At 37.4% G+C, this 27,789-nt stretch overlaps 1 protein-coding gene across 8 annotated transcripts in view; it reads left to right on the forward strand.

Moving 5' to 3' along the window:
- The window catches only part of LOC106874397 (uncharacterized), a 300,833-nt gene that overhangs the window by 261,670 nt on the left and 11,374 nt on the right, over positions 1 to 27,789 (forward strand). For all 8 annotated transcript variants that reach the window (XM_089359809.1, XM_052971686.2, XM_089359808.1 and 5 more), the window contains 3 exons: positions 24,087 to 24,193; positions 25,776 to 25,886; positions 27,434 to 27,539. In XM_089359809.1, coding sequence (XP_089215935.1) covers positions 24,087 to 24,193; positions 25,776 to 25,886; positions 27,434 to 27,539 — 324 coding nt within the window. The remainder of the gene's footprint in view (positions 1 to 24,086; positions 24,194 to 25,775; positions 25,887 to 27,433; positions 27,540 to 27,789) is intronic.

The following is a 27,789-nucleotide window of genomic DNA, read 5'->3' on the forward strand; positions in this document are numbered from 1 at the left end:
ATACTCTGACTCCCTCGATAACCTTATCCACACCCATTTCTCTGCAAGAAGTATTCCCATGCCCCCGACCCCATCAGTGTTCCCCGCCCAGAAAATCTTGTACCTGTGTTCTTTGCCTGTGAGGAACCTAGCGGAACCTCCTCTCCACCTTACTTCTTGGATGCAGCGTCTCCGATGCAGCATATCTACGCGTCTCCGTTCAAGCATCTCAACAATCTCACCACACTTACCTTTCAGTGTGCCTTTCAGTATATATATATATATATATATATATATATATATATATATATTCTTTTACTTGTCTGTCATTTGACTGCAGCCATGCTGGAACACCACCTTAAAGGGTTTTAGTTGAATAAATCAACCTCAGGACTTATTCTTTGTACACCGAGTATTTATCTTATTGCTCTCTTTTGCCAAACCGCTAAGTTACAGGGATGTAAACATACCAATATCAGTTGTCAAGTGGTGTGTGGACAAACACAGACACACGTAAATATATACATATATATATAATCAAAATAAGCAACAAGGATATCCAGAGGTAATGCAATACGATCATTTCATGCCCCTCCATTTAATTGAACAATGTAATCATTACATCAATTTAAAGTGTCCATCTGTTCTAATTTAATTAAATTCTATGTCTTTGTGCAGCTTAGGATTGCTCTGCATTTTAATTTGATGTAATGATTACATTGTTCAATTAAATATAGAGTGGCATGAAACAATCGTACTGCATCACCTCTAGATATCCTTGTTGCTTATTTTGATTTTAATCACCTTACTTTGAAATTGTATGGATAATACCTTACTAAATTCTGGTGCCTTAACTTAAATACTATATTCACCTGAATCTATATATATGTAGATATATATATATATAAGGGCATTACTATACAATAATGCCTCATGCTATGAGGGACTCTAAGGTCAGACTACCATAAAAAACACATTTTTACAGAACGCGAGGAAATGCAACTCTCAAAGCCAGCCCCTTAAAAACAGACTGAATTATAGATCATGATTTCGTAATTATTGTAGTGTTATACAACCTCTACTCGTCAGTATAATATGGTCAAGAGAAATAGAAATAGACAGAAATTCAACATACCAAACGAACACCGCTTATCCATTATAGTACACAGAAGACTGTTTATCACTATTTACCTATGTAAGTGGCGGGAATTATATATATATATATCAGGTCATCCCATAAGTGCTGTCCGAATTTTGAATAAAGAAAACAAGTGATTAATTGTTATATTTAATTGAAATTTAATCATCAATATACTTTCCCTGATTATCTATGAGTTCCTTCCACCTATTTACAAGCTTTTTAATCCCATCAATGTAAAACTCTTTTGGTTTCAAAGCGAAGAACTCTGAAATGTCAGTTTCGACCTCCTCCTGGCTTGCGAAAGTTATGTCCCCCAAATGATTCTCTAAACTACAAAACAAATGGTAGTCTGAAGGAGCAAGGTCGGAAGAATAAGGTGGATGAGGAATTTTTTCCCAATCAAGCTCTTCGATCTTCTGTGATGTGATCTTTGCAGTGTGGGGTCGCGCATTGTCCTGATGAAACATCACTCCTTTTCGATTCACTAAAGCGGGTCATTTTTTCTTCAAAGCTTGGTTCAAACACTCTAATTGCTGACAGTAGACTTGAGCATTGATTGTTGCATTAGGTGGTAACAATTCAAAGTGAATGACTCCTTTGCAATCCCACCAGATAGAGAGAAGAAACTTTTTCCCATGAAGTTCCCTTCTCAGTTGTGTTTGAGCCTTTTAACTTTTACCAAGCCACTGTTTACGACGTATAACATTTCGATAGAAGATCCATTTTTCATCACCAGTCACAAGTCTATCCAAAAAGGGTGAAATGAGTTCACAAGAATGGAGAGAAGAGCAGATGTCAACTCGGGATTTGCAGTTGCTTTTGGACAATTCATGAGGCACCCATTTTCCAAGTTTAGGAACCTTTCCAAGTTGTTGAAGATGACGATGAACAGTTGTATGGTTTGAACTAAGCTTTATTGCCAATTCTTCAACTGATAATGCAGGATTTTCTTCAAGTAATGCCTCAAGGAGTTTATCATCAAACTCAACTGGACGTCCTGTTCGATTTTCACCTTCAAGGCTGAAATTTCTACTTCTGAATTTTGCAAACCATCTTCTGCAAGTTCTTTCATTCAAGCATTCTTTCCCATAAACTGAGTGTATGTTTTGAGTCGCTTCAGCTGCAGAGTTTCCGTTTTTGTACTCATAAAGCATTATGTGCCTCAGATGCTCTTTGGATACTTCCATGTTAGAAAGAGTTTTAATCAAGGAAATTTTAATTCTATTATTCTGTAAAATAATATTTAATTAGTTTAAAAGTACACAAATGCATAAAAATAATTTTTAATTCCATTAGACATTCTAAAATACTTTTAAACTTCATTCAATTCTAAAAGAGGTAAATTCAGACAGAACTTATGGGATGGCCTGATATATATATATATATATATATATATATATATATATATATATATACCACAGGCCTCTTTCAGTTTCCGTCTACCAAATCCCCTCCAAAGTTCCAGTAGAAGACACATGTATATATATGTATATGTATATATATTTCATTCCATATCGGCTACCTCTGATGAGCATAGGGTTATATAATCAGACTGTTACCTAACACTCCATTGTACCCTTAGCACGAAACAGATAAGATTGGCTGTGACAGATATATAATACTGTACACTTCATTAATATATATGTGTGTGCTTTGGGCGCGTTGGTGGGTATACATACATAATACACACATGCAAATGCACATGCACACACAGGCCAGCATCTTCAACGATTTCCATCTATAAAATGTCACCCTCAAGGTTATGATACAAGACACTTGTCCAAGATGTCATGCCATAACATTGATCCTGGAACCACATGATTGTGGAACCAACTTCTTATCAACAATACATTTCTGTAAAGTGTCAGTACTTACAACACCCTTTAATCTGTTGCAGCCTTCTTTTAGCTCCATCCAGGCTACTTATTTTCTTCTAGTCCCTATAACTCACCATTGTCCTTCATCCAGTGCTCTTTACTCTTCACTATTGTTCTTGACCTCCTCTTAATACTTCTATCATAAATATTTTCTTTCTAAAGAAGAGCTTAATTCATAACACTAATATTCTTGTTTTCCTGAAGCTTATGTACTTATCCTAATTTTCAAAACTTTACCAAATGAATTTTTCAAATGCAAACTATCACAGATTTTCTTACATTCTATTCTTTTTAGTGGATTGTGTTACCATAGTAACAATGCAATGCTCCTAATACAAGCTTTCCAGTTGGTAATCTTTTTATCATCTTGACCACACACTGGTTTATATTTGCTTATACCACATTGCTGCTCATTTGCACAACTGAATATTATTTAGGAAAGCTATTAAATTGATTAATTGTTCTGGTGTTTCGTTGTCCTAATTTACTATAATTTAGTTTATTGAAATATTCTGGTGTATGAACAGCTATTTTTATTCATTATTAGCAAATTTTATTTTAAAGAAAAAAAATCTTTGAAAAGAAAGGCTTTCTTACTACACCATTGTATTGCTGTATATATTGTTGATTTTGTAATTTTATGAGAGATACTAAAAATAGTAATTATATTATTATTATTATTATTATTATTATTATTATTATTATTATTATTATACACTCAACAGATTAGACTGTTGGAAAAGAAAAGAATCCTAACATCAAGCTACAACAAGTTGCCTTAGATGCCAAGAACCCTCCAAGTATCCTAGTTGCCCGTAATACTGTTTTCTGTAGCTGTATGCCTATTTCCTCTGTCCATCTGTTCAGATCTTTAGGGATAGTTCCCAATGCACCTATAACTACTACATTTTACCTGCACTTTCCATAGTATCTGTAATTCAATAGCTAAGTCCTGCTACTTTGCTATTTTTTCTATACTTCTCATATTAATTTTTTCATCATTTGGGACTGTAAAGTCAATTATCTGGCACTTTGTATTCTTTTTATTTACTACTATCAAATCAGGCCTTTTAGCTTCTATTACTCTGTCAGTTTGAATGTTAAAGTCCCACAACATCTTTTACTTCTTACTTTCTAGTACTTAATTAGGTCCATGTTCATACCATTTATCAGTATGTTCAAATCCTAGCTTTCTACAAAGCTCCCAGTAGATTGCTCTCCCTAGATTGTCATGTTTTTTCTTGTATTCTTTCTGTGCCAGCATGCTACATTCACTTACTGTATGAGTAACATTTTCCTCTTTTGATTTGCATAATCTACATTGGGAATCTACTTGATTTTTGTCTATTTTGGCTTTTATCCATTTAGTCCTTAATGCTTGATCTTGTGCAGCTACTAACAAACTTTCTCTCTCCCTCTTCAGTCATAGCCATGTCTCAGTACTACTATTTGCTGAAACTATCTTTGGGAATCTACCATGCAATGCCTTCTCCTGCCAGTCAGATAATTTCTGTTCTTTTTTTCTGGTTTTTAAGTTCGTCTGGTGTTTTGGTTTCCCTACGTCTTGCTCTGACTCTGACAGCTTTTAATAAAATTTCTTTATTATTATCTACATAGGAGTTTATATCTACTCTAGCTAACTCCACACAGTCTTCCACTAATAGTAACCCTCTTCTACCTTCTTTTCTAGTAGGTATAATCTTGCTACTCCTGCCCTTGAGTGAAGTCCTCCATTCATATTGAATTCCTTCCTAGTTCATCTGTCTAGCTTTGCTAATTCAGTTTTTGACAAATCTACAAAAGCTGATGAGTATCTAAGTAATGATACTGCCCAAGTATTTACAGCCTTCACTATATTCAGACCATTTAGCTTTGACTTCATTAGCTTCCTCACCCTTCTGATGTACTCCTTCTCAATTTTCGTTTTCATTTCTGTAGTTAGTATTATGTTAGATTCTGATACTCTTAGTTACTTATAACTCTCCTCCTTTCAATAATTTTAATATATGACCATTCAGTAATTGGATGCCTTCGCTGTTGACTACATGTCCCCTTCTCATAACTAATATTGCACACTTATCTATGCCAAATTCTGTGCTTATATCTTTGTTGAAGAGTCTTATAGTCTGTATTAAGGAATCTATCTCTTTTTCATTCTTACTAAAAGGCTTCAGATCATCCAAGTAGAGCAAATGGTTTAATTTTTCCATTACTATTTCTAAACTGACACCCTGCCTTTGCCTTTTTTAATACTAAACTGGGGGGGATAGAACAAATATTAAAGGGGACGAGTTCCCCAGGAAAATTCTTCTTTTGATATTAATTTTGTGTGTCACCTGGGTTAGAGATCTACTTTCCATTTCTTCATGCTAAAGCTAATTAATTCTCTTATGTTGTCTGCTATATAAAACATACTCAAACATTCACTTGTCCATGCGTATGGGATCATGTATAGGCTTTCCTATAATCTGGCCATGCTGTTGGTAGATTTTTCTTTCTATCTTCTTCATTTAGAACTGCTTTATCTATGTATAATAGATCGTGCATTCCTCTGGCCTTCTTCCTACAACCTTTCTGTTCTTCTGGTAGTAAATTCTGGTTGTCAAGGTGCTCGTAAATGCTTTTTGAAAGCATTCCTGTTACCCGCTTCCACACTAATGGTAAGCAAGTGATTGGTCTATAGTTGCTAGCTGTATTACCCTTGCTCTTATCCTTCATAATGAGTATTGTCTTCCGTCTAGTCATCCAATCAGGTATTATTCCTCCATTAAGGCAATCTTGAAGTTGTTTCCCTCAGTCTCCCATATAAACTACTGAATTTCTTTAGCCAATATCCTTGAACTAAATCTGGTCCTGGGCCCTTCCAGTTTGGCATTTTTCCTAACACTTTACTCATTAATGCACTAGTTAATCTTAGATATGGCTGCTTCTCACTCACTACTTGTTCCCTCACTTTCTTCAACTATACTGCATCTCTATTGTGATTGATTAGTTTATCCCAAATATTACTCCAGAACATTCTAGCTTCTTCTGCATTAGGTTTCTCATCTTCAGTACTTCATTCTCCACTATTTATTTGGTTATAAAATCTCCTCTGGTTTGTCTCGAATAATCTATTCTGTTGATACTAATCTATTCTTTTCTGATATCTGGAGAGCTTGCCTGCTACTGCTATGATACACTGTTTTAACTCTTCTATTACTGTCCCAAATCCTTTCTCTTCGAAGGAAGATTTGCATCTTGTGTTTCCTAACTTGTTCAGTTTCCAGGTTTCTATTAAAGTCTTCACTTTATTTTGTAGTCTCCTTTTTCACATTTGCTTTTTTAAAATCTTTTCCTGTGAGATATCTAATCTTCTGGTGACTACTACTCCTCCTGCATATGCCTTCTATATTTCTTCTGATAACAGAATCTACTTTCCTAGTCATTTCCTGTAGCTTCCTTCTGTTGATGTCTTTTAATGCTGGCACTCTTTTCCTTACTTCTTTACTCATTACTTCCTGCAACTCATCTAAAATCTTCTGATCTTCCTCACTTAAATCACTTAAGTCATTGGTGCCAGTTGTCCCTTCCTTATTGGTTGTGCTATTATTATTTTTTCTTTAGGTTCTTTGGTTTGAGATGTATTTCTTATGTTATTGTTTGTCTTTCCCACTGCCTGGTCTTCTTTCCAGTTCTCTTGTGATCTCTTCTACCTCCAATTCTGTCATCCACTTTCTTTTCCTAATAGCATTGGCTTGATCAACTAATCTCTGCTCAGTCACTTTAGACATACCCTTCTCTATCCAAAGTGTTAACATCCCTTTTTTATAACCCCTTCTTTTAGGTTCACTTTCTAAGTAGCACCGTATCACTATCCTGTTTTCTTCGCTGGTCCACTTCCTCCTCCTTGCTCTATTATCTGCTGATGCTGTTTTAGGATGACATCTGTGGTCAGTCTGCATCTTTACTGAACCACTGCCCAGCAAGAGGCCTTCCCTTAAAGGTCCAGCTTCATTTTCACTGTTATAACCAGAGTCTTTCAGAAACTCCTGTCTCTCATAAACTAAGGTAAGGTAGCATTCACCACCACTATTATCTTTCAACATCTGAATGTTTCAAGCAACTTTCTATTGCATCATTTGTTGCACCTTTGTGCTGGTGGAGTGGTGTGTGCTGCATTTTTTGGTGGGGTTGGGGGGAGATATTGTATTGTATCAGTGTGTTTTGTATAGGGTTTTGTTTGAATCTTTGGTTGTATTTTTATCTTGTATGTTGTTTGTAAGTGCAGGTTGTGTCCTTCTGTCGGGTATCGGCCTTCTATGGAACATGTGGGTTTTGTTCATTTTGTTGGGTATTTACAGTATGAGTTTAGTCTTGTATGATTTTGGAGGGGTGTTGCACAGTAATATGTGTGTGTGTGTAACTCCTAAATCAACTATTTTATAATATTTCTGATTATCCATTCTTTTGCTTGGTTTTGTTATGGGTTGCATTATTATTATTATTATTATTATTATTATTATTATTATTATTAGTAGTAGTAGTAGTAGTAGTAGTAGTAGTAGTAGTACTATTATTATCACTTGCATTATCATCTTCTTTCAGTTCTGTTTCTTTTCCTTGCCGAGTGCCTTCTTGACATCTAGGGTAAAGACATGCACTGTATACATTCGTGGGCCATTAAAATAATCATGCCAGATTGTTCATTTACAAAGTCACGTGATAGAAAAAAGGTGAAGAGAGAAAAATGAAAAATAAAATATAAAAGTAAAGAAAGAAAATAAAGGGCAAAAAAGGAAAGAAAATTCACAGCGACAATACTGTTCTCAATATGTGTGATGTACCAGTTAATACAGCTATTATTATTATTATTATTATTATTATTATTATTATTATTGTTCTTCTTCTTATTATTGTTATTGAGTGAGAGAGCAGTACATGCCATCAAAGTGACACTGGGGTAAAATATACAAAGCCCAATATACCCATCATGACTACCTGTCTGATAAGGGTATACCAGGCACATGCATCACAACCATATGTGCGTGGCATGGTGATCTCATATCAAGATAAACAGCGCATGACCTTGCAGGTGGGGCCCAGTTAGAATTTGTTTCAGGTCGAGTAGCCCATCCCGCTCAAAAGGTCCCTGAATAAGGTTTGTTTAAGGATGATGAACAAAACACCCATGTTTCCAAAGGTGAATTATTCAAACCCCAAAGAACTCCTCTCAACACATGGCTATGATGCTCCCCACTACTTCTGCTCGTGATCAGAGATGCACATATCATCAGCCACCAAGGGACATGTTCAACTGGTTAAGGTCAAACAACTGACAAGCAAATCTGTGGTATTAAGCAGAATATTTGCTGTAGCCCATCTTTTATACCAAGACAAAACAACGTACATAACACTTCCAATCAATTAAGATAAGAAGCCATGAAAGCCACTGCCTGGTAGCATCAGGGCATTTAAAAAAAATTTTTTTTTTAATTATTATTATTATTATTATTATTATTATTATTATTATTATTATTATTATTATTATTATTATTATTATTCAGTAGTTTTATTTTTATAACGTGCTTTCACTTCACTACCGAGCGCAGCTCTGTCTACCTTGGGTATGTGCTGTGGTTTGCTGTGATGCTCTTATGGTTACTGTATTGAAAGTGTTTTGTGTAGGATGTGTGCAGTGCCCAGTAGTGCAATTTTCTGTATGTTATATATATTTGTAAGTCCTGGTGTTTTTGTTATGTATTTGTCTGAATATTTTTTATTATACCTAAGGCGCCTACTATGATAGGAATTGTTTCTGTTTTTAGATTCCACATTCGAGTTACCTCTGTTTCAAGGTCTTTGTATTTTGAAAGTTTCTCCATTTCTTTTAGGGAGACGTTGTCATCTGCTGGTATTGATACATCAATTAGAAAGCATTTTTTCCTTCATGATCTTTGACAACTATATCTGGTCTATTGGCCTTAACTTCTCTATCTGTGTGTATTGGCATATCCCAGAGTATGGTTGCTTTCTCGTTTTCTGTGACCTTTTCTGCCATGTGTTTATACCATCTTTTTTCTGTTGTTATTCCATAGTGTTGGCATAGCTTCCAGTGTATATAGGTCCCAGCTCTGTCGTGTCTCTGAATATGTTCCTTCTTAGCCAGGACTGGGCAGCCAGAGATAATATGATTTATTGTTTCTTGTCCATCGTCACATATTCTGCAGTTACTTGTTATGTTTCTTTTCATTATATGTTTTTGGTAATTTCTGGTGGGGAGGCTTTGGTCTTGTGCAGCAATTAAAAATCCTTCAGTCTCTGCTTTTATTATCATCATCATCATCATCATCATCATCATCATCATTATTATTATTATTCAGTAGTTTTATTTTTATAACGTGCTTTCACTTCACTACCGAGCACAGCTCTGTGTGCCTTGGGTATGTGCTGTGGTTTGCTGTGATGCTCTTATGGTTACTGTATTGAAAGTGTTTTGCGTAGGATGTGTGCAGTGCCCTGTAGTGCAATTTTCTGTATGTTATATATATTTGTAAGTCCTGGTGTTTTTGTTATGTATTTGTCTGAATATTTTTTTATTATACCTAAGGCACCTACTATGATAGGAATTGTTTCTGTTTTTAGATTCCACATTCGAGTTACCTCTATTTCCAGGTCTTTGTATTTTGAAAGTTTCTCTATTTCTTTTAGGGATATTATTATTATTATTATTATTATTATTATTATTATTATTATTATTATTATTATTATTATTATTAATATTATTATTATTATTATTATTATTATTATTATTATTTAGTAGTCTGTTTTTATCACATGCTTTCACTGCACTACTAAGTGCAGCTCTGTGCCTTGGGTATGTGCTGTAGTTTGTCTTGGTAATGTTATCTTCACTGTATTGAAAGTCCTTTTGATAGGATATTTGCAGTGCTTAGCAATGCTATTTTCTATATGTTATATATATTTGTAAGTCCTGGTGTTTTGGTTATGTATTTGTCTGCATGTTTTTTGATCATACATATTATACATATTGTCTATTTTTAGGTTCCACATTTGGGTTATCTCTATTTCCAGATCTTTGTATTTTCAGACTTTCTCTATTTCTTTTAGAGTTACATTGTCATCTGTTGGGATTGATACATATATTTGACAAATTTTTCTTGTTGATTTCTGACAATTATATCTGGTCTACTAGCCTTGATTTCCATCTAATTGTATTGTTTGCTTTATCATTTTCTGGGACCTTTTCTGGGATATGCCTATACCATCTTTTTTCTGTTATCATTCCATAGTGCTGGTTGTCATGTCTGTGGATATATTCCTTCTTAGCTAGGACTGGGAAGCCAGAGACAATATAATTTGCTTCTTCCTCATCATCACATATTCTGCAGTTACTTATTGTATTTTTCTTCATTATGTGTTTCTGGTAGCTTCTACTGGGGAGGCTTTGATCTTGGGCTGCAGTTAAAAATCCTTCTGTCACTACTTTAAGTCCTGAGCTTCTCATTCCAGTATTTTCCATGTAAGGGCTTTTCTTGCCATTCTTTTATCATGGTGTTTTGTTATTCTAGTTTCAGTTTGGATTTCAGTTTTTTTACAGCTTTTGTTGTTTCCTTTTTTTTCTTCATAGTTGTCAGGTACTATGACTTCTTTCTTGTATTTTTCGACTTCCTTAAAAACAGAAAACAGTATTTTGTTTTGCTCTTGTTTTATGGCTATTTGTACCAGTTTTTATTGTTTCTGAATTAGATATTTCTGTAATCCTATAATCCTATGGTGGTTATTTTATAATAGTTTTCTAGTTGTGTAAGGGCTCTACCACCTTCAGTTCGTTGTATATATAACCTTTCTATGTCAGATTTTGGGTGGTGTTTTCCAAATTCTGTCATTATTTTTTTCTTGTTTTCCAATGTAGTTTGGTTAGTTCATTTAGAGTCCTATTAAGAATATTTCAGTTCTATTTCTTTTTCTTGCCGAGTGCCTTCTGGGACAGCTAGAGTATTGATACTTATTATCTTTTTATTTTTTTGTATTGAGCTCTTTTCTAAGTATTAATCTGACTCATCTATAATATTCCTTGTCTTCACTTACAGATGTGTGTGTTGTACTATATCTGGTTCATTGATTCCTAAGTATTTGTATGTCTCGGTTTGGTCTAATTACCTTATTTCATTTTCTTTATCTAGTGCTATATTGTTACTTTTAACTAGTTTTCCTCTTTTCAAGGTTGCTTTGGCACATTTTTCTAAGCTGAATTTTATGTTTATTTCTTTGGTAAATCCATGCACTGCCTGTTGTCATGTTTCATTTGCAGCATACAGTTTTAGATCATCCATATACAAGAGATAGTTGATTGTTTTACTGTAGCTGTTGTATCTATATCCAGATCTGTTTAGCATGTCAGTTAAAGGTGTCAGTGTTGAGCTGAAAAGAAGTGGAGAAAGTAAGTCTTCTTGGAATATTCCTCTTCTAATGGGGATGGCTTTAGACTTTATGATTCCCTCTTTTGTCTGGAGCTGCAGCACTGTTTGCCATTTATTCATGGCATGTTTTATATATTTATTACTATTATTATTATTTTTATTACTTTCTTTTTATCACAGGTTTTGTTGGAACTCCTGGAGTCTTGCATGTGTAATGGGCTTGCTACCTGTAGCCTACAGTACCATGCTATCCATTCTTTTCAGCTATCTAGTAATTTCCTGATTATTCTGAGCACTCTATTCCAATTTCCTTTATATACCTCTTGATGCCTTCTTATACTGTCTCCAAGGACCCAAAAATAATTGACACTATCTTCACCTTCTTCATTTTCCATAGCCAGGCCATTTTGTACTTAAGTGGGTTGTATTTATCTATTTTTTCGCCTTCCTACTTAACTATTCATGGGTCAAAGGAGCACACAACATCAACTATATGGTACATTTGGTCGACCACCACCAGGTCTGGTCTGTTATGCTCTAGCACCTGATGGAAAATCCCATAAGATTTTGCTAGTTTCTGACTCTGTCACTTTCTGCAGTTTGTGCTCGTACCATGTCTTGCCTCTCTCTAGCCCCCACTTTTTGCACAGTTTCCAATATAGCACTTTCACTAACTGATCATGTCAATTCAACTTGTAGTGGTTCTGGGTAGGTCTAGGGCATTCGTTTGTGATATGAGCAATGGTTTCATCCGCTCTACTACAGATGTGGCACAGCAGAGACACTTTCTCAATCCTAAGGTTGACCCTCCAGTTCGTGGCAAAAGCTTGATCTTATGCTGCCAGTATAGTGCTCTCGGTTTCGTTTTTTTTATAGTGTTCCTTTCTTCAGCCAATCCCATCTATGTTTTTCAGCAACTTCTGTTGTGGCTGCATGGAATTGATTGTGTAGTCCCTTGTTGCGTAATTCTTCTTCATATCCTTTTTCCTTTGTTTTTCCTTTTTTTCTGTTTTCAATACTCCTTCATTCCTAACTGACACTAGCAAGGTTTCCTTACTTTGGTCTAGGTACCTCATTAAGCTCTCGAGTTCAATACGTATGCAGTCTTCCACATTTATCAGTCCTCTTCCTCCATTTGCTCTCTTCACGTACAAGCAAACAGTGTCTGCACGTGGATGATGGGCTCCATGCATCATTAAGAGCTTTCTTGACTTCCTGTCCATCTCTTTTAGCTCTTACTCTGTCTCCTTCAGGATTCCAATGCCATTCCGAACTACTGCAACTGTGTGCAAGTTTATTGGCAAAATTATGTTTCTGGCATTCAGCTTTGAAGCCAATATTTTTCTCACTTACTGCAAGTACCCCCTGTCTGTATTTTCCTTCATGTCATTGTGATTAATTCCATTCTTTTCCTTTGTGCCATTGTGTTTAATTCCATATTATTATTATTAGAATCATTAGGATGCTAGGCGAAATGCTTAGCGGTATTTCATCTGCTGCTACATTCTGAGTTCAAATTTCACTGAGATCGACTTTGTCTTTCATCCTTTCAAGTAATGAAGTCAATGTAATCGACTATCCCCCTTCCCACAAATTCTAGCCCTTGTGCCTAAAGTAGAAAGGATTATTCATCATCATCATCATCATCGTTTAACATCCGCTTTCCATGTTAGCAGGGGTTGGACAATTTGACTCATGACTAGCGAACCAGATGGCTGCACCAGGCTCCAATCTTATCTGGCAGAGTTTCTACAGCTGGATGCCCTTCCTAACACAAACCACTCCGTGAGTGTAGTGGGTGCTTTTACGTGCCCCCAGCACAAGGGCCAGTCAGGCAGTACTGGCCATGCTAAAAATGGTGTCTTTTATGTGCCACCTGCACAGGAGCCAGTCCAGCAGCACTGGCAATAACCTCGCTCAAATGTTTTTTTCACATGCCACTGGCACAAGTGCCAGTAAGGTGACACTGGTAATGATCATGCTCAAATGGTGCTATTTACATGCCACCAGCACGGAAGCCAGACAGCTGCTCTGGCAATGATCACGCTTGTACGGTGCTCTTAGCACTCCACTGGCACAGGTGCCAGTCATCGAATTTGTTTCAATTACGATTTCGATTTTACCTGCCCCAACAGGTCTCAGAGTTTAGTGTCCAATGAAGGAAAGGTTGGCATAGGTGCCAGTCATCGAATTTGGTTCGATTTCGATTTCACTTGCCTCAACAGGTCTTCGCAAGCAGAGTTTAGTGTCCAATGAAGGAAAGGTATGCATAAGTGGGCTGCCTACACCCCTGGCAAAGGCCACAGATTATGGTCTCCCTTGGCTTGCCCGGTCTTCTCACGCACAGCATATTTCCAAAAGTCTCAGTCACTAATCATTGCCTCGGTGAGGCCTAATGTTCAAAGGTCGTGCTTCACCACCTCATCCCAGATCTTCCTGGGTCTACCTCTTCCACAGGTTCCTTCAACTGCAAGGGTCTGGCACTTTTTCACACAGCTATCCTCATCCATTCTCGCCACAAGACCATGCCAACGCAATTGTCTCTGTTGCACACCACAACTGATGCTTCTTAGTTTCAACTTTTCTCTCAAGGTACTTACACTCTGTTGAGTATGCACACTGCCATTACACATCGATCGGAGCATACTGGCTTCATTTCTTGTGAGCTTACACATGTCCTCAGCAGTCACAGCCCATGTTTCACTGCCATGTAGCATGGCTGTTTGTACACATGTGTCATACAGTCTGCCTTTTAAAGAATATTTTTCTCCTTCATGTTCTGACCACTAACCCCCCTCCCCCTCTCTCTGCCTCACACTCTCTCTCTCCGTCTCTGTCTATCTGTCTGTATGTCTCTCTCTCTCCCTATCTCTCTCCCCCTCTCTCTCTTCCTCTCTCTCTCTCTCTCTCTCTCTTTCGATTACCACTCACTTTGCCAGGACTATAAACTAACACACACACTCCGATTCCCCTACTTGATCCGAATACCTCTGCCGAAGAAATATGAATCTCGGAAGGATGCCCAGATAAGAAGTTTTCTGTCTTTTCAACCTCGTTCATACCCTCCTATTTATGCGCAGATCATAACCCCTTACTTAGTTCTTTCACTATTCTGTCTATTTCATTACCATGTCATCACATTCATTCATTTATTCAAGTTTATCACACAGTCACTTATTTCTCTAATTCAGTCTTAGATTAGCTGTCTGAAAACTCTCAGATTTTTCAATTCTATTTTACTGTTATCAACATTTGCTGTCTCGTTAAACTATGCTACACAAATCCCAAAAGAATATCTTTCTCCCTCATGTTCTGACCACTAACCTCCCACCCCTCTCTCTGCCTTACTTTGTCTCTCTCACTCTCTCTCTCATTCTCTCTCTCACTCACTCACTCTCTCTCTCTCTCACTCACTCTCTCTCTCTCTCTCTCTCTCTCTCATTCGATTACCACTCGCTTCGCCAGGACTATAAACTAATGCACACACCCCAATTCCCCTACTTGATCTTAATACCTCTGCCTTACTCTGCTCGTGGTACACCCGCCCTCCCAAACCTTCCACCTGTACCAGAACTTCCTATCCTCTCCCATACTTTGGTTGTCTCCCATGAACACTTCTAAAGGCTTCATGCCACCCCCACCCCTACTTAGGGTTTATCTTCTCCTAGTGATCATATAGTGATCATTTAGTGCAAAAATATGATAGTGTAGTGCATGCAGATTGAATTGAAGGCTACTGCTTCTTTATGAATTCTGCCAAATGCAAGCTTTCTTTTCAGGTACATGATGCTGCTGTCCCCCGTCCCAGGGTCCCACCTCATGGGCCCATACCTCCCACAGACTCATGGGCCCATGGGCCCACAGACTCATGGGCCCATACCTCCCACACCCTCAGGGTTGGCACTCTCAACGTCAGCACACTGAAAGGTCTGGTGAGATTGTTGAGATGCTTGAACGGAGATATCTGCTGCCTCCAAGAAGTAAGGTGGAGAGGAGGTTCCGCTAGGTTCCTCACAGGCAAAGAACACAGGTACAAGATTTTCTGGGCAGGGAATACAGATGGGGTTGGAGGCGTGGGTATACTTCTTGCAGAGAAATGGGTGGATAAGGTAATCGAGGTAGTCAGAGTATGCGAAAGAATACTTAAGATTAGACTAGTGCTGTACCATAGGTTAGCTACCGTCATCTCGACCTATGCCCCTCAACTGGGACTACCGGATTGGCAGAAAGACCAATTCTATGACACCCTGTTGCAAACTATCTCATTGATGAATGACAGGGACCTTCTCTTTGTGGCTGGTGACTTCAATGGACATGTTGGACAACATACAGGGGGCTTCTATGGCATACATGGAGGCTATGGTTTTGTTCCCGTAATGAAGAGGGAACCAGGCTGCTGGAGTTCTGCGATGCAAATGACCTTATGGTTTGCAATACTAACTTCAGGAAACCTGCCACTCACCTAGTCACCTACCATTCTGGCAGACACACTAGCCAAATTAACTACATTCTCACCGGAAAAAGGGTAAGATGGCTGCTTATAAATGCCAGAACCTTCCCAGGCAAAAAATGTACCCCCACAACATAGACTAGTAGTTAGTGACTTCAGGATCAGGGCTTAGTGGTTGCCCAGAAGACAACCAGCATGGAGGAGAAGAGTCTAGGAGCTTAAAGATCCTGCAAATGGACAGAGATTTAGAGACATATTACTCAAAGCTTTTGATGTAATAGAGGGGGATATAGCTTCATACGATGTAGAAGACAACTGGAAGTTTCTACGGGACAACCTGCTGAGGGCCACTGACTAGATCTGTGAATGGTGCAAAGTCCCCTCTCGACCCAAAATAATGTGGTGCTGGACCAATGTTGTTCACAGACAAAAGAAACAGGCTTGGAAGGACTGGAAGAATGGTGGTAGCAGGGAATTAAATCAGACTGCGAGAAGGGAAGCTAGGAGACAGGTCTATTTAGCCGGAGGGGAAGCAGATAAGAAAAATTTGCCAATGTTCTGCACCATGAGGACCAAAACTTGAGGTATTTTGTGTTGCAAGACAATGTGTGAGAGAGAATCATGATGTCATTGGAGAGAAATGTGTTCGCATGGATGATGGTTCACTTGCACTAAACGTGGCTGCAAAGAGAGAGGTCTGGAGATGTCACTATGAAAGGTTGCTTAATAAAGAGAATGAATGGGAGAAAGAGAGTCTGCTGAATGTCGACCCAACAGAGGGACCAGCTATCCAAGTTGACAGTACCATGGTAGATAAAGCAATTAATAGTATGAAGACAGGGAAAGCCTCTGGCCCATCAGGAATCACTGTAGAGATGCTCAAAATATCTGGCAGTGTCGGCTATAGCCTAGACACCCGTGTAGTTAACCAGGTGATACATGAAGGAGTCATACCCAATGACTGGTGTAGCAGCACTATAGTCCACTGCTACAAAGGTAAAGGTGAGGCTTTAGATACAAATAATTACAGAGGTATCAAGTTGTTCGATCAGGTAATGAAAGTCATGGAGAGGGTCATTGTCCAACTAATTAGGGAGAGAGTCAGTTTAGATGAGATGCAGTTTGGGTTCATGCCAGGGAAAAACACCATTGATGCTATATTCCTGGTAAGACAGCTTCAGGAGAAATACCTAGCTAAAGATAAACCTCTGTACCTGACTTTCGTTGACATGAAGAAAGCCTTTGACAGGGTCCCCCGATCCCTTATCTGGTGGTCAATGAGGAAACTAGGGATAGAAGAATGGTTAGTGATAACTGTGCGAGCCATCTACAGAGACGCTATCAGTAAGGTGAGGATTGGCAATGAGTACAGTGAAGAATTCCAGGTACTGGTAGGGTCCACCAAGGTTCTGTCCTCAGCCCCCTCCTATTTATCATAGCCCTCCAGGCTATAACAGAGGAATTCAAGACGAGATGCCCCTGGGAGCTCCTCTATGCTGATGACCTTGCACTAATTGCTGAGTCACTATCAGAACTAGAGGAAAAGCTTCAGGTGTGGAAGCAAGGACTAGAATCGAAGGGCCTTAGAGTCAACCTAGCTAAAACCAAAGTCCTAATAAGTAGGAAGGTAGACAAACCACAAACCCTTCAGGTAGATGGCTCTACTCGATTTGTAGAAAAGGCGTAGGTAGAAACTCTATAAGATGTACCCATTGTAAGCTATGGATACATAAGAGGTGCAGCAATATCAAAGGAAAGCTAACTAGGAAGATAGTTTTTGTATGTGGCAGATGCTCAGGGGCAATAAACACTGAAAATGTGCGGAGAAGAACTTCTGCCACATTCCAGGGAGAAAAACTAGAAGTAGTTGATAGCTTCCATTACCTAGATGACCAAGTCAGTAACGGGAGTGGGTGTGCTTATTATTATTATTATTAAAAAAGGTTGCAAGTTGGCAGAATCATTAGCATGCCAGACAAAATGCTTAGCAGCATTTCATATTTCCTTACATTCTGAGTTTAAAATGCATCAAGGTCAACTTTGCCTTTCATCCTTTTGGGGTTGATAAAATAAGTACCAGTTGAGCACTGGAGTCAATGTAATCAACTTAGCCCCTCTCCAGTAATTGCTGGTCTTGTACCAAAATTTGAAATCATTATTATTATTAGTATATTGGCGGGCAAGAGTGAAACTCTGGGCATCACAAGGGAACTTGCCAGAGGACTTTCAGGCCAGGGCCGACAGATAATTTCCAGAAGTCCCTGGCATGGCAGTGTTACTGGAGATTTCTGCTGGTTTGAGACAAGTTCTACAAGCATGGAAATGCTGCAAATGAACCTGCCTGTGATTTGTACAGAGCAATGAAAGCTTATATTTTTTATGTTTTCTATGAATTTTTCACAAGTCCAGCTAGTTATTATTATTATTATTATTATTATTCAGTAGTTTTATTTTTATAACGTGCTTTCACTTCACTACCGAGCGCAGCTCTGTGCGCCTTGGGTATGTGCTGTGGTTTGCTGTGGTGCTCTTATGTTTACTGTATTGAAAGTGTTTTGCGTAGAATGTGTGCAGTGCCCAGTAGTGCAATTTTCTGTATGTTATATATATTTGTAAGTCCTGGTGTTTTTGTTATGTATTTGTCTGAATATTTTTTTATTATACCTAAGGCACCTACTATGATAGGAATTGTTTCTGTTTTTAGATTCCACATTCGAGTTATCTCTATTTCCAGGTCTTTGTATTTTGAAAGTTTTTCCATTTCTTTTAGAGAAACGTTGTCATCTGCTGGTATTGAAACATCAATTAGAAGGCATTTTTTTCCTTCATGATCTTTGACAACTATATCTGGTCTATTTGCCTTAATTTCTCTATCTGTGTGTATTGGCATATCCCAGAGTATGGTTGCTTTCTCGTTTTCTGTGACCTTTTCTGGCGTGTGTTTATACCATCTTTTTTCTGTTGCTATTCCATAATGTTGGCATAGCTTCCAGTGTATATAGGTCCCAGCTCTGTCGTGTCTGTGACTATATTCCTTCTTAGCCAGGACTGGGCAGCCAGAGATAATATGATTTATTGTTTCTTGTCGATCTCCACATATTCTACAGTTACTTGTTATATTTCTTTTCATTATGTGTTTTTGGTAATTTCTGGTGGGGAGGCTTTGGTCTTGTGCAGCAATATTATTATTATTATTATTATTAAGGCAGTGAGCTGGCAGAATCATTAGCATACTAGGCAAATCGCTTAGCGTCATTTTGTCAGTCTTAACGTTCTGAGTTCAAATTCCACAGAGATCAACTCTGCCTTTCATCTTTTCGGGGTTGATAAATTAAGTACCAGTGAAACACTAGGGTCAATATAATCGACTGGTCTCCTCCACCAAAATTTCAGGCTTTGTGCCTTTTGTAGAAAAGATTATTTATTATTATTATTATTATTATTGTTGTTATTATTAAGGTGGTGAGCTAGCAGAGTCATTAGCGTGCTGAATGAAATGCTTAGCAGTATTTCACCTGTCACTACGTTCTGAGTTCAAATTCCACCGAGGTTAATTTTGCCTTTCATCCTTTCAGGGCCAATAAAACAAGTGTCAGTTGAGCACTGGGGTTCATATAATCGACTTACCCCATCCCCATGACTTGATGGCCTTGTGCCAAAATTTGAAATCATTATTATTATTATTATTATTATTGTCATCATTATTATTTTCCTTTGATATTATTCTCCATGTCTTGAGCCTTTGTGACCAATAAAAGAAATCATTATTGTTGTTGTTGTTGATGTTGTTACTTCATAGCCACACAACAGACTTAGACTGTTGGAAAAGAAACATTTCACACCAGTAGGCCACATCAGTTCCTGGCTGTTACACCTAGAGCACAGTCATGTACATTTCCTTTTTACTTCAAATTCAACCAGAATACTTGACTATAGTAAGAATATTATAAATGAATCTCTATAATACATTATTATGAAAACTGAGTAATCATAATGGATAAACAAGATCCACCACAATGTGCAACTTTATCTTTTAAGAAATACTCGAGGTAAGATAAGTATACGTGCACTTTCTATAATTAAATTAACAAAAGGTCCCAAAAGAAAGTTATAAGTTACTGACCCTCTCTTTTTGTATTTTGTTTCTGATCTGCATGACATTTCTTCTCTTCTTTGTATATATTTCCAACAAGATCTTGATAAATACTGGCTTTTGATTTCTACTAACCTATTCATTTATTTTGATTATAAGTTTGGAAAGTGTTTTTCTATTCGAATAATTCACTTTTCTTTCAGGAGTATACAAAACAAAAACAAACCAGGCTGGTATATATATATATATATATATATCTGTAAAAATATGTGACACTTATTCAGTAGCCATGATAAAACTCCGAGTTTCGGATGCCAGGGTGGGAGCCCACGCCAACATCTCTTCAGTTATCCGGATAATTGAAGAGATGTTGGCGTGGGCTCCCATATATAATTTAACTTCCTCTTCCTTTTCTCTCCATTACTTTGCTCTTATTTACAAAGATATTTACATTCTCACTCACACACTAGTGATACATCCTCCTCTCTCTCTCTCTGTACTAGAATCAATGTGTATCTAGTCTCTCTCTCTTACCCTCTCTCTCACTACCACTTACTTCCATCCCCCTATCTCCATCCACTCACACCTACAATCCATTCCTGCATCCTCTCCCCTTCATACCTACCCTTCCCTCATCTCTGCCTCCTTCTCAATCCCTTCTCTGTCCCTTTCCCTGCCTCAACTTTCCTGTCTGACCCCTCACATTTCTCCCATCACCCCTTTGGTCTCTTCCCTCCTCAGCTTGTTCTTCTCCCCTCTCCTACCCAACTTATTGTCACTTTCCTCCACTCATTCTCCCATCACACCTCTGTTCTCTTCTATATTTGCACTCAAAGACCAACTGCACACATAACCATAGACAAACGAGAAATTGGCAGTCTACAAAGATAGGATTGTTCCTGTGTGCCTGGGAAATTGCAGAAGGTAATTCACCAAATAATTCTATTACAGCTGCCCTGAAGAGAAATGGTTTCTCTAGATCTGTGACACAAATAGAGCAGAAGAAGAAGGTGTGATGGGAGAATGAGTGGAGGAAAGTGACAATAAGTTGGGTAGGAGAGGGGAGAAGAACAGGCTGGAAATAGAGATAACTCGAATGTGGAATCTAAAAACAGAAACAATTCCTATCATAGTAGGTGCCTTAGGTATAATAAAAAAAATTTGAAGAAAGCCTCAGTGCGATAAAGGAAGCACTAACACAATTGGATCAACGTACTACTATATTCCTGATGGGTGACTTCAACTTCCCCAACATCAGGTAGCCTGAGAGCAACATAACCACAGGAATGACACACAAAGAGCGAAATCAAGCAGAATCTCTACTTGATCTTATGAAAATGGTATTCATGGAGCAGATCATACTCTCTTCAACCAGGCACAAAAATATCCTGGACCTCTGTTTTACTAATAATGTGGAAATTATCCACAATGCAAATATATCACCAACAATATTCTCAGACTATAACATTATAGAACTGACAATGTATGGCCCAGAATTAACTAAAGATAAACTCTGCACAGATGGTGCTCAAACCCTATCCAGCCTAAATTTCTTTGAGGCTGACTGGAAGTGACTTGAAACACTGATACTCCAGCAGGACTGGCCTAAAAGCCTCTCTATGCAAGACAAAGATATGAAACTCAATAATTTCATGTCAATAATGGGAGCCATATGCATTGAATATGTCCCAGAGACATTCCCTGAGACAGGAGAATACTCATGTGGCAGAGAATAAAGATCTCAAATTGTTTAAATAAACACCTTAATGACAGCGTGAAATTCCATCTGACAGAGGAACTCTTTGAGGTTGAAAATAAACTAAAAACTCTCCCATGGGAAGTCGAAAATATAAAAGAAATATAAAAGAAATATAAAAAGAAATCCTAAAGCTGTCTACATGTTGGCTAAGGAGTCTGCCTCAGTACACTATAATATAGCACCACTATTTGGTAAAAACGGTTCCTTATCTGCAGATCCAGGGAAGATAAGTGAAGCACTAAATAAACAATTCCAAAGTGTTTTCACTTCTCCACTGGAAAATATGCAGACAAACAAGCTGGAGGAGTTTTTCAATGTAACGAATCTATTTGGGAAAACGGTAACCATCCATTACATCAGCATAACGGAAGAGGATTTAATATCAGCCATTGATGAGATGAGATCAAACTCAGCAATGGGCCCAGATGGACTCCTGGCTGTCCTCTTAAAGACATTTAAAAAGACTCTTGCAAAGCCACTGTAGATACATTTTCAGAGTTTCCTTGCATGTATTAAACTTCCCAACATGCTAAAAGAGGGTATAATATGCCCTGTCCATAAAAGAGAGAATAGAGTAGATGCTAAAAACTACAGGGCCATCTCTCTGACCTCACACATTAGCAAGACAATGGAACTCATTGTCAGAAAAAGGCTGATTACGTTCCTAGAAGAAAACAACCTTCTCACAAACATGCAATATGGCTTCTGTCCAGGGAGGAGCTGCCTCACACAGCTGCTGCAGCATTTTGACTGGGTACTGAAGCAACAGCTAAACCAGTCAGCTGTAGACATGATATACCTGAACTTTGCCAAGGCCTTCGACAAGGTTGATCATGGCATGATTTGTCACAAGCTGCAAAACTTTGGTATTACTGGGAAACTGGGAGAGTGACTGCATAACTTTCTGAAGGGCACGAGTCAGACAGTTGTAGTCAGTGGTGCTCATTCTGAAAAGACACCAATTCTCAGTGGAGTCCCACAGAGAACTGTACTGAGGCCACTACCTTTTGTGGTGGCCCTCTCAGATATGCCCTCCATGGTACAGTCAACCAATCTGATCAGTTATGCTGATGATACAAAAGTATGATAGGCAGTTAGGAACCCAGAGGACATCATAAAACTGCCGAGAGACCTGAATGAAGTATACAAATGGGCTAACAAAAATAGCATGCAGTTCAATGCTATGAAATTTCAGGCACTCCACTATCAGCCCAACACCAGGCTAAAATCGGAATACATTGGACAGGTAATATAATTCCAGAGTCAGAATCGGTGTATGACCTGGGGAATGAGCAATAATGCAACATTCTATGTGCATATTACCAAGATGGCAACACTGTGCGGGCGAGTGGCTGGATGGACTCTGAGGACATTCAGAACCAGGGAAAGGGAGGCCCAGCTACTCCTCTAGAGGACTTTTGTTCTCAGCCGCTTAGACTACTACTCCCAACTATGGTCCCCAGAGAGTGTGAAACAAACTGTGGAACTTGAAGCAATCCAGCGCCAATACACAAAGAAGATTGACTCGTTGCAAAAAATAGGCTACTGGGAAAGGCTAAAGGAGCTGAGTCTCTTTTCTCTGGAGAGAAGATTAGAAAGATATGCGGTAATATATATTTGGAAGATTTTGAAGGGTTTAGCTCCCAGTTTTGGAATTGACAGCTATACCGATCCCCAAACTGGACAGCACTGCATTGTACCAAAGATCCCGTCTTCCCCATCAAAAATAAGGACACAGTACTGCAATAGTTTGGGTTTCAAGGGCCCACAATTGTTCAAATCCTGCTGGGCAACCCTAGAGATCTACATGGTGTTGATGTAGAACTTTTCAAGGAACGTCTGGACAGGTTTCTATCTGAGATACCAGATGAACTCACATTGCAGCGGGAGACACAAAGAAGAGCAACTCAACCAACTCGCTACTTCACCAAAAACAATACCAAAAACAACACCGAGTAACTACAGGTGGTGCACCAGCATGATTTCAGCCCTGGGCTGAAACCAGTAAAAGATAAAAGAAACAAGTGAATTTCTAATTGATAGGAATTTGACAATGAATAACTAATAAGAAAAACTGTAGCAGAATGATGTCATGAACTGTTTCAAGTTAGGAAGCCCCTACTTCTTTCCCATCAGAAATTCATAGAGTCCCTTCTTGGATCTCAAGGCTCTAGGCTGATGTACTGGCTGAACTCCACTCACATAGGCCTTGAGTGTATATTACAATCTTTTCTCTGGATATGAATATTTTTTTAATGTTTAATCTTAGATGAATTTCAGTTATCAAATTAAATTCTTATATGAAATAGAAAATATATGATTTCTGTGTAAACAAATGTGAAAGATATTTTAACTTTTTTCTAGGCTTTAAAAACTGCCCGTCATTATATGGAAAGTTCAAAAGGTCCTTATTGTTTGCTTGTAAGGAGGCAAACATTTCTTCCCTATAAATTGAGAGAAAAAACTCCTGAGTATGTTTGTCTTTGATTTATCTAATTTTTTTCTGTATTGTTTTGCTTTTAAGTTATTTGAAAAGTTGGATTTTCCATTTTAGTAATAGTAGTAAAATGTTACTACTAAAAGATGTTTGTAGTTTCACACTACTATCTTTTATTTCTTTATTATTTTACCATATAACCAGTGTCTGGCTGTGTATAATATGTAGAGTAGCATTGCAGAAAAATATTTATAATAAAGTGAGAAAATAAAGTTTACAAAAATCAAAAAGGCATGTTTTCCCATTAGATTTGTTTTTTATCTACTGCTTTTGTACTAAAGTATTGCTGTGTGGTGGAGTTTATTGTACATTTCAAGGCAATAATTCAATGATATATCCTTTTCTAGATATCAGTCTATCACTGATTTTGTTCATAAAACCATTCAATCTCAGTATTGCAAGTTAAAGTAAGACTAAAAAATAACCTGTCACCCTTATCACCTACAGCAGTAATCTGGACCATGATATGATCCCTTGAAACTTTGGCCTATAGACTGGTAATCAATTCAGTCACTTATATGAAATACAAAGTGTCTGTATACCACCACATTCATGAAAGTCAAAATTAAATCTTCCTTTATTCTTGTTTCTTCTTCATGAATTTCCACAGTTTACTCAGTTCTGTTGAATACAGCGTATGAGTGTTTAATTTTTGCAGAAGGACTTGCACAAATGATTTGTTTATAGGGATCAACTGTATGTGTTGTACATTAGTTCACTCCCTCCATGAAATCAATGTAGCCTGAACAGATGCATAGAGTACCACACGTCAAGTGTCAAAATGATCTCAGAGCAATGTGAAAAGAAGTGTTTTGCTAGGAACACAACACACCACCCAATGTAGGGATTGAAACCACTATCTTGTTATCATGACTGTAACACCCTAACTACTAGGCCATGTACACTCACTTGAAGATAATTAGTATATTACCTTTAATACTTCCATTTTTAATCTACTCTTTCAAATTTTGGGGCTTTGAGTGAAATTTATTGTTTTTAATTTATCACACCATTGAATATTTTTGAACATCTTATTATTGTTAGATATTGATTTAATACTGATACTCTTGCAAAATAGAACTCCTAGTATTATGCTTGGCAAATCAAAATAAGTTGGATGAAATATCAAACAATCCATATAGAAAGAACCTGTAGAAGAGGAAGATTGAGGAAAATGTTTGAAGAGATGTTGAGGGTCTGCTATCAGGATGCTGGCTCTCATAAAAGGGCTGATGAGGTTACTGCAATGGATAATGTGATATTGTCTAATTCATACCAGCATGTAAAAACAGACATAAAATAATGATGATTTATATGTATGCGTTCATAGTGTATATAACTACACATTCATGCAATACTATGCTGATCTGTTAAGTGTATGCTTAATCTTAGTATTATCTTTAAACATCTCTTACTTCTTTTAAAATGTTTTTATATTAATACCTTATTATGAAAATCTCTTATATATGTTTTGTATGTCAACAGCTGAAAATGGTTTTCCATTTAACAAGCAGCCTTGTTAAATTTAAGCAAGATCAATTTATCTGTTTATCTAGATTTTTACTGACTCGTGAGGAAGCCATGAAGATTATCATTGATAACATTGGCAGTAAAGATGCTGTAGTCAGTACAACAGGAATGTTATCTAGGGAACTATTTGAGTATAGGTAAGTAGTTTTATACATTCAATGGTTCTAGTTGTTGACCAGGTGGTTTTAATACTGTAAATTTGGCTACTTTTATCGTATATTGCACAAGTTTAAAATGATGGCTGTAGTCCCATTTTTAAGGTCAACAAAGAACTATTTTAGAAGAGACTATACACCATAGTGACTTGGACTTCAAGTGAATAGATGGGAAGTCAAATTATTGAAGCTTTCTATTATTAAATATAATTGTTGTTATTCATGAACCTTACAACATTATAGTTGAGAGAGAAAGAGAGAGACAAAAAGAGAGAGACAGAGCTATGTTTATGTTTTCTATTTGTTAGCGGTGTTTGTAGGTTTCAATGTCAGTCATTTTCTTACTATTATCCCAATTATCTTGAGTTAAGACGGGTATTTGTTAAATACATGTGTAATATAACCAAACAGTGACACATATGTAACAAACAAGACTGTCACAGCTATAATATATCCAAATGGATCTAATCTGTATTGTATTAAAACAGTAACACATATAATGTAGTCAAAACAATCTCTCATTTATAACATACTTATTTCATCAACACTGAAAGGATGAAAGTTAAAGTTGACCTTTGAACCCAGATGGTAAAAATGGATGAAATGCTACCATGCATTTTGCGTGGCATGCTAATGATTCTGCCAGCATTGTTAATGATGATGTGTGTGTGCATGAGTTTGTGTATGTTGTGCTTTCAGAACTTTAGTTTTGCTGAGACAAGCCAGTATTCTTGAGTACTTGATATCACCAGTCATCTCAGTCCTTTGTCATCTCTTCCATAAGATTCAAAGATCAACTTTCTCTACTTTGTCCCAAATCTCCTGAGCCTCCCTCTTCCCCAAGCTCCATACACATTAAGTGGTTGGCAGTTTCTTTATAGAGCTGTCTTCGTTGATACATATCACACGTCTTTCTTGCCCACTACACCTGATCCCCCTCTTTTGCCCAATTTTGCTCTCAACACATTGGAGCATGCTAGTTTCATTTCTTTTTAGTTTTTGCAAGTTTTCTGCATTAAGGTCCCATGTCTCATTACCATGTAGCATTGCAGTTCATACACAAGCATCATACAATTATTATAACATACTGGGGTCAAAACACCCCCAAAACTAGGCTTCCTTTTCAGAAAATAACTCAATTCTGAACAGATTACTAATATGTTAAAAGTAGATGAGCTTTGTACTAGTGAATCTATGATCCAAATTTAATTACTGACTTCACTTATATTTTAATGTAACATAAATTTTTGACATCATTATTATAATTGTAGGTGGTGAGCTGGCATGCCAAGCACAATGCTTAGTGGCATTTTGTCTGTTTTTACATTCTGGGTTCAAATGTCATCAAGGTTGACTTTGCCTTTCATCCTTTCAGGGTTGATGAAATAAGTACCAGTTGCATACTGGGCTCAATATAATCGACCATTCTCCTCCCAAAAATTTCAGGCCTTGTGCTTATAATAGAAAGTACTGTTATTGTAATTATATCTGCATAAATGATGTCAACATAAAACTATTTCTTATCTTAGAGTCGAAAAAGATATGGGTCATGAACGTGACTTCCTCACTGTTGGTTCCATGGGCCATGCTTCAGCAATTGCTCTTGGAATTGCTTCACAGAAACCTAACAAACAAGTAAGTATCATATTATTGTGTTAACCCTTCAAGAATTATATATAGAAGATTTTAGTTTTAACCTTCCATTCAGTTTTGAACTTGGAAAAGAGTTATATCTTATCCATTTACTCCAGTACCATTCCTAATCCAAACATTATACAAATAAATATATATATCAGCTTTAAATGAGTAAACTCTACTATATGCATTAGATACACTTTCCCCCATTTGTACTTCCAAATATATATAAATGAATAATATATTTAGT

Source organism: Octopus bimaculoides, chromosome 11, assembly GCF_046866305.1.
Source record: "Octopus bimaculoides isolate indiv1 chromosome 11, ASM4686630v1, whole genome shotgun sequence".
NCBI lineage: Eukaryota > Metazoa > Mollusca > Cephalopoda > Octopoda > Octopodidae > Octopus > Octopus bimaculoides.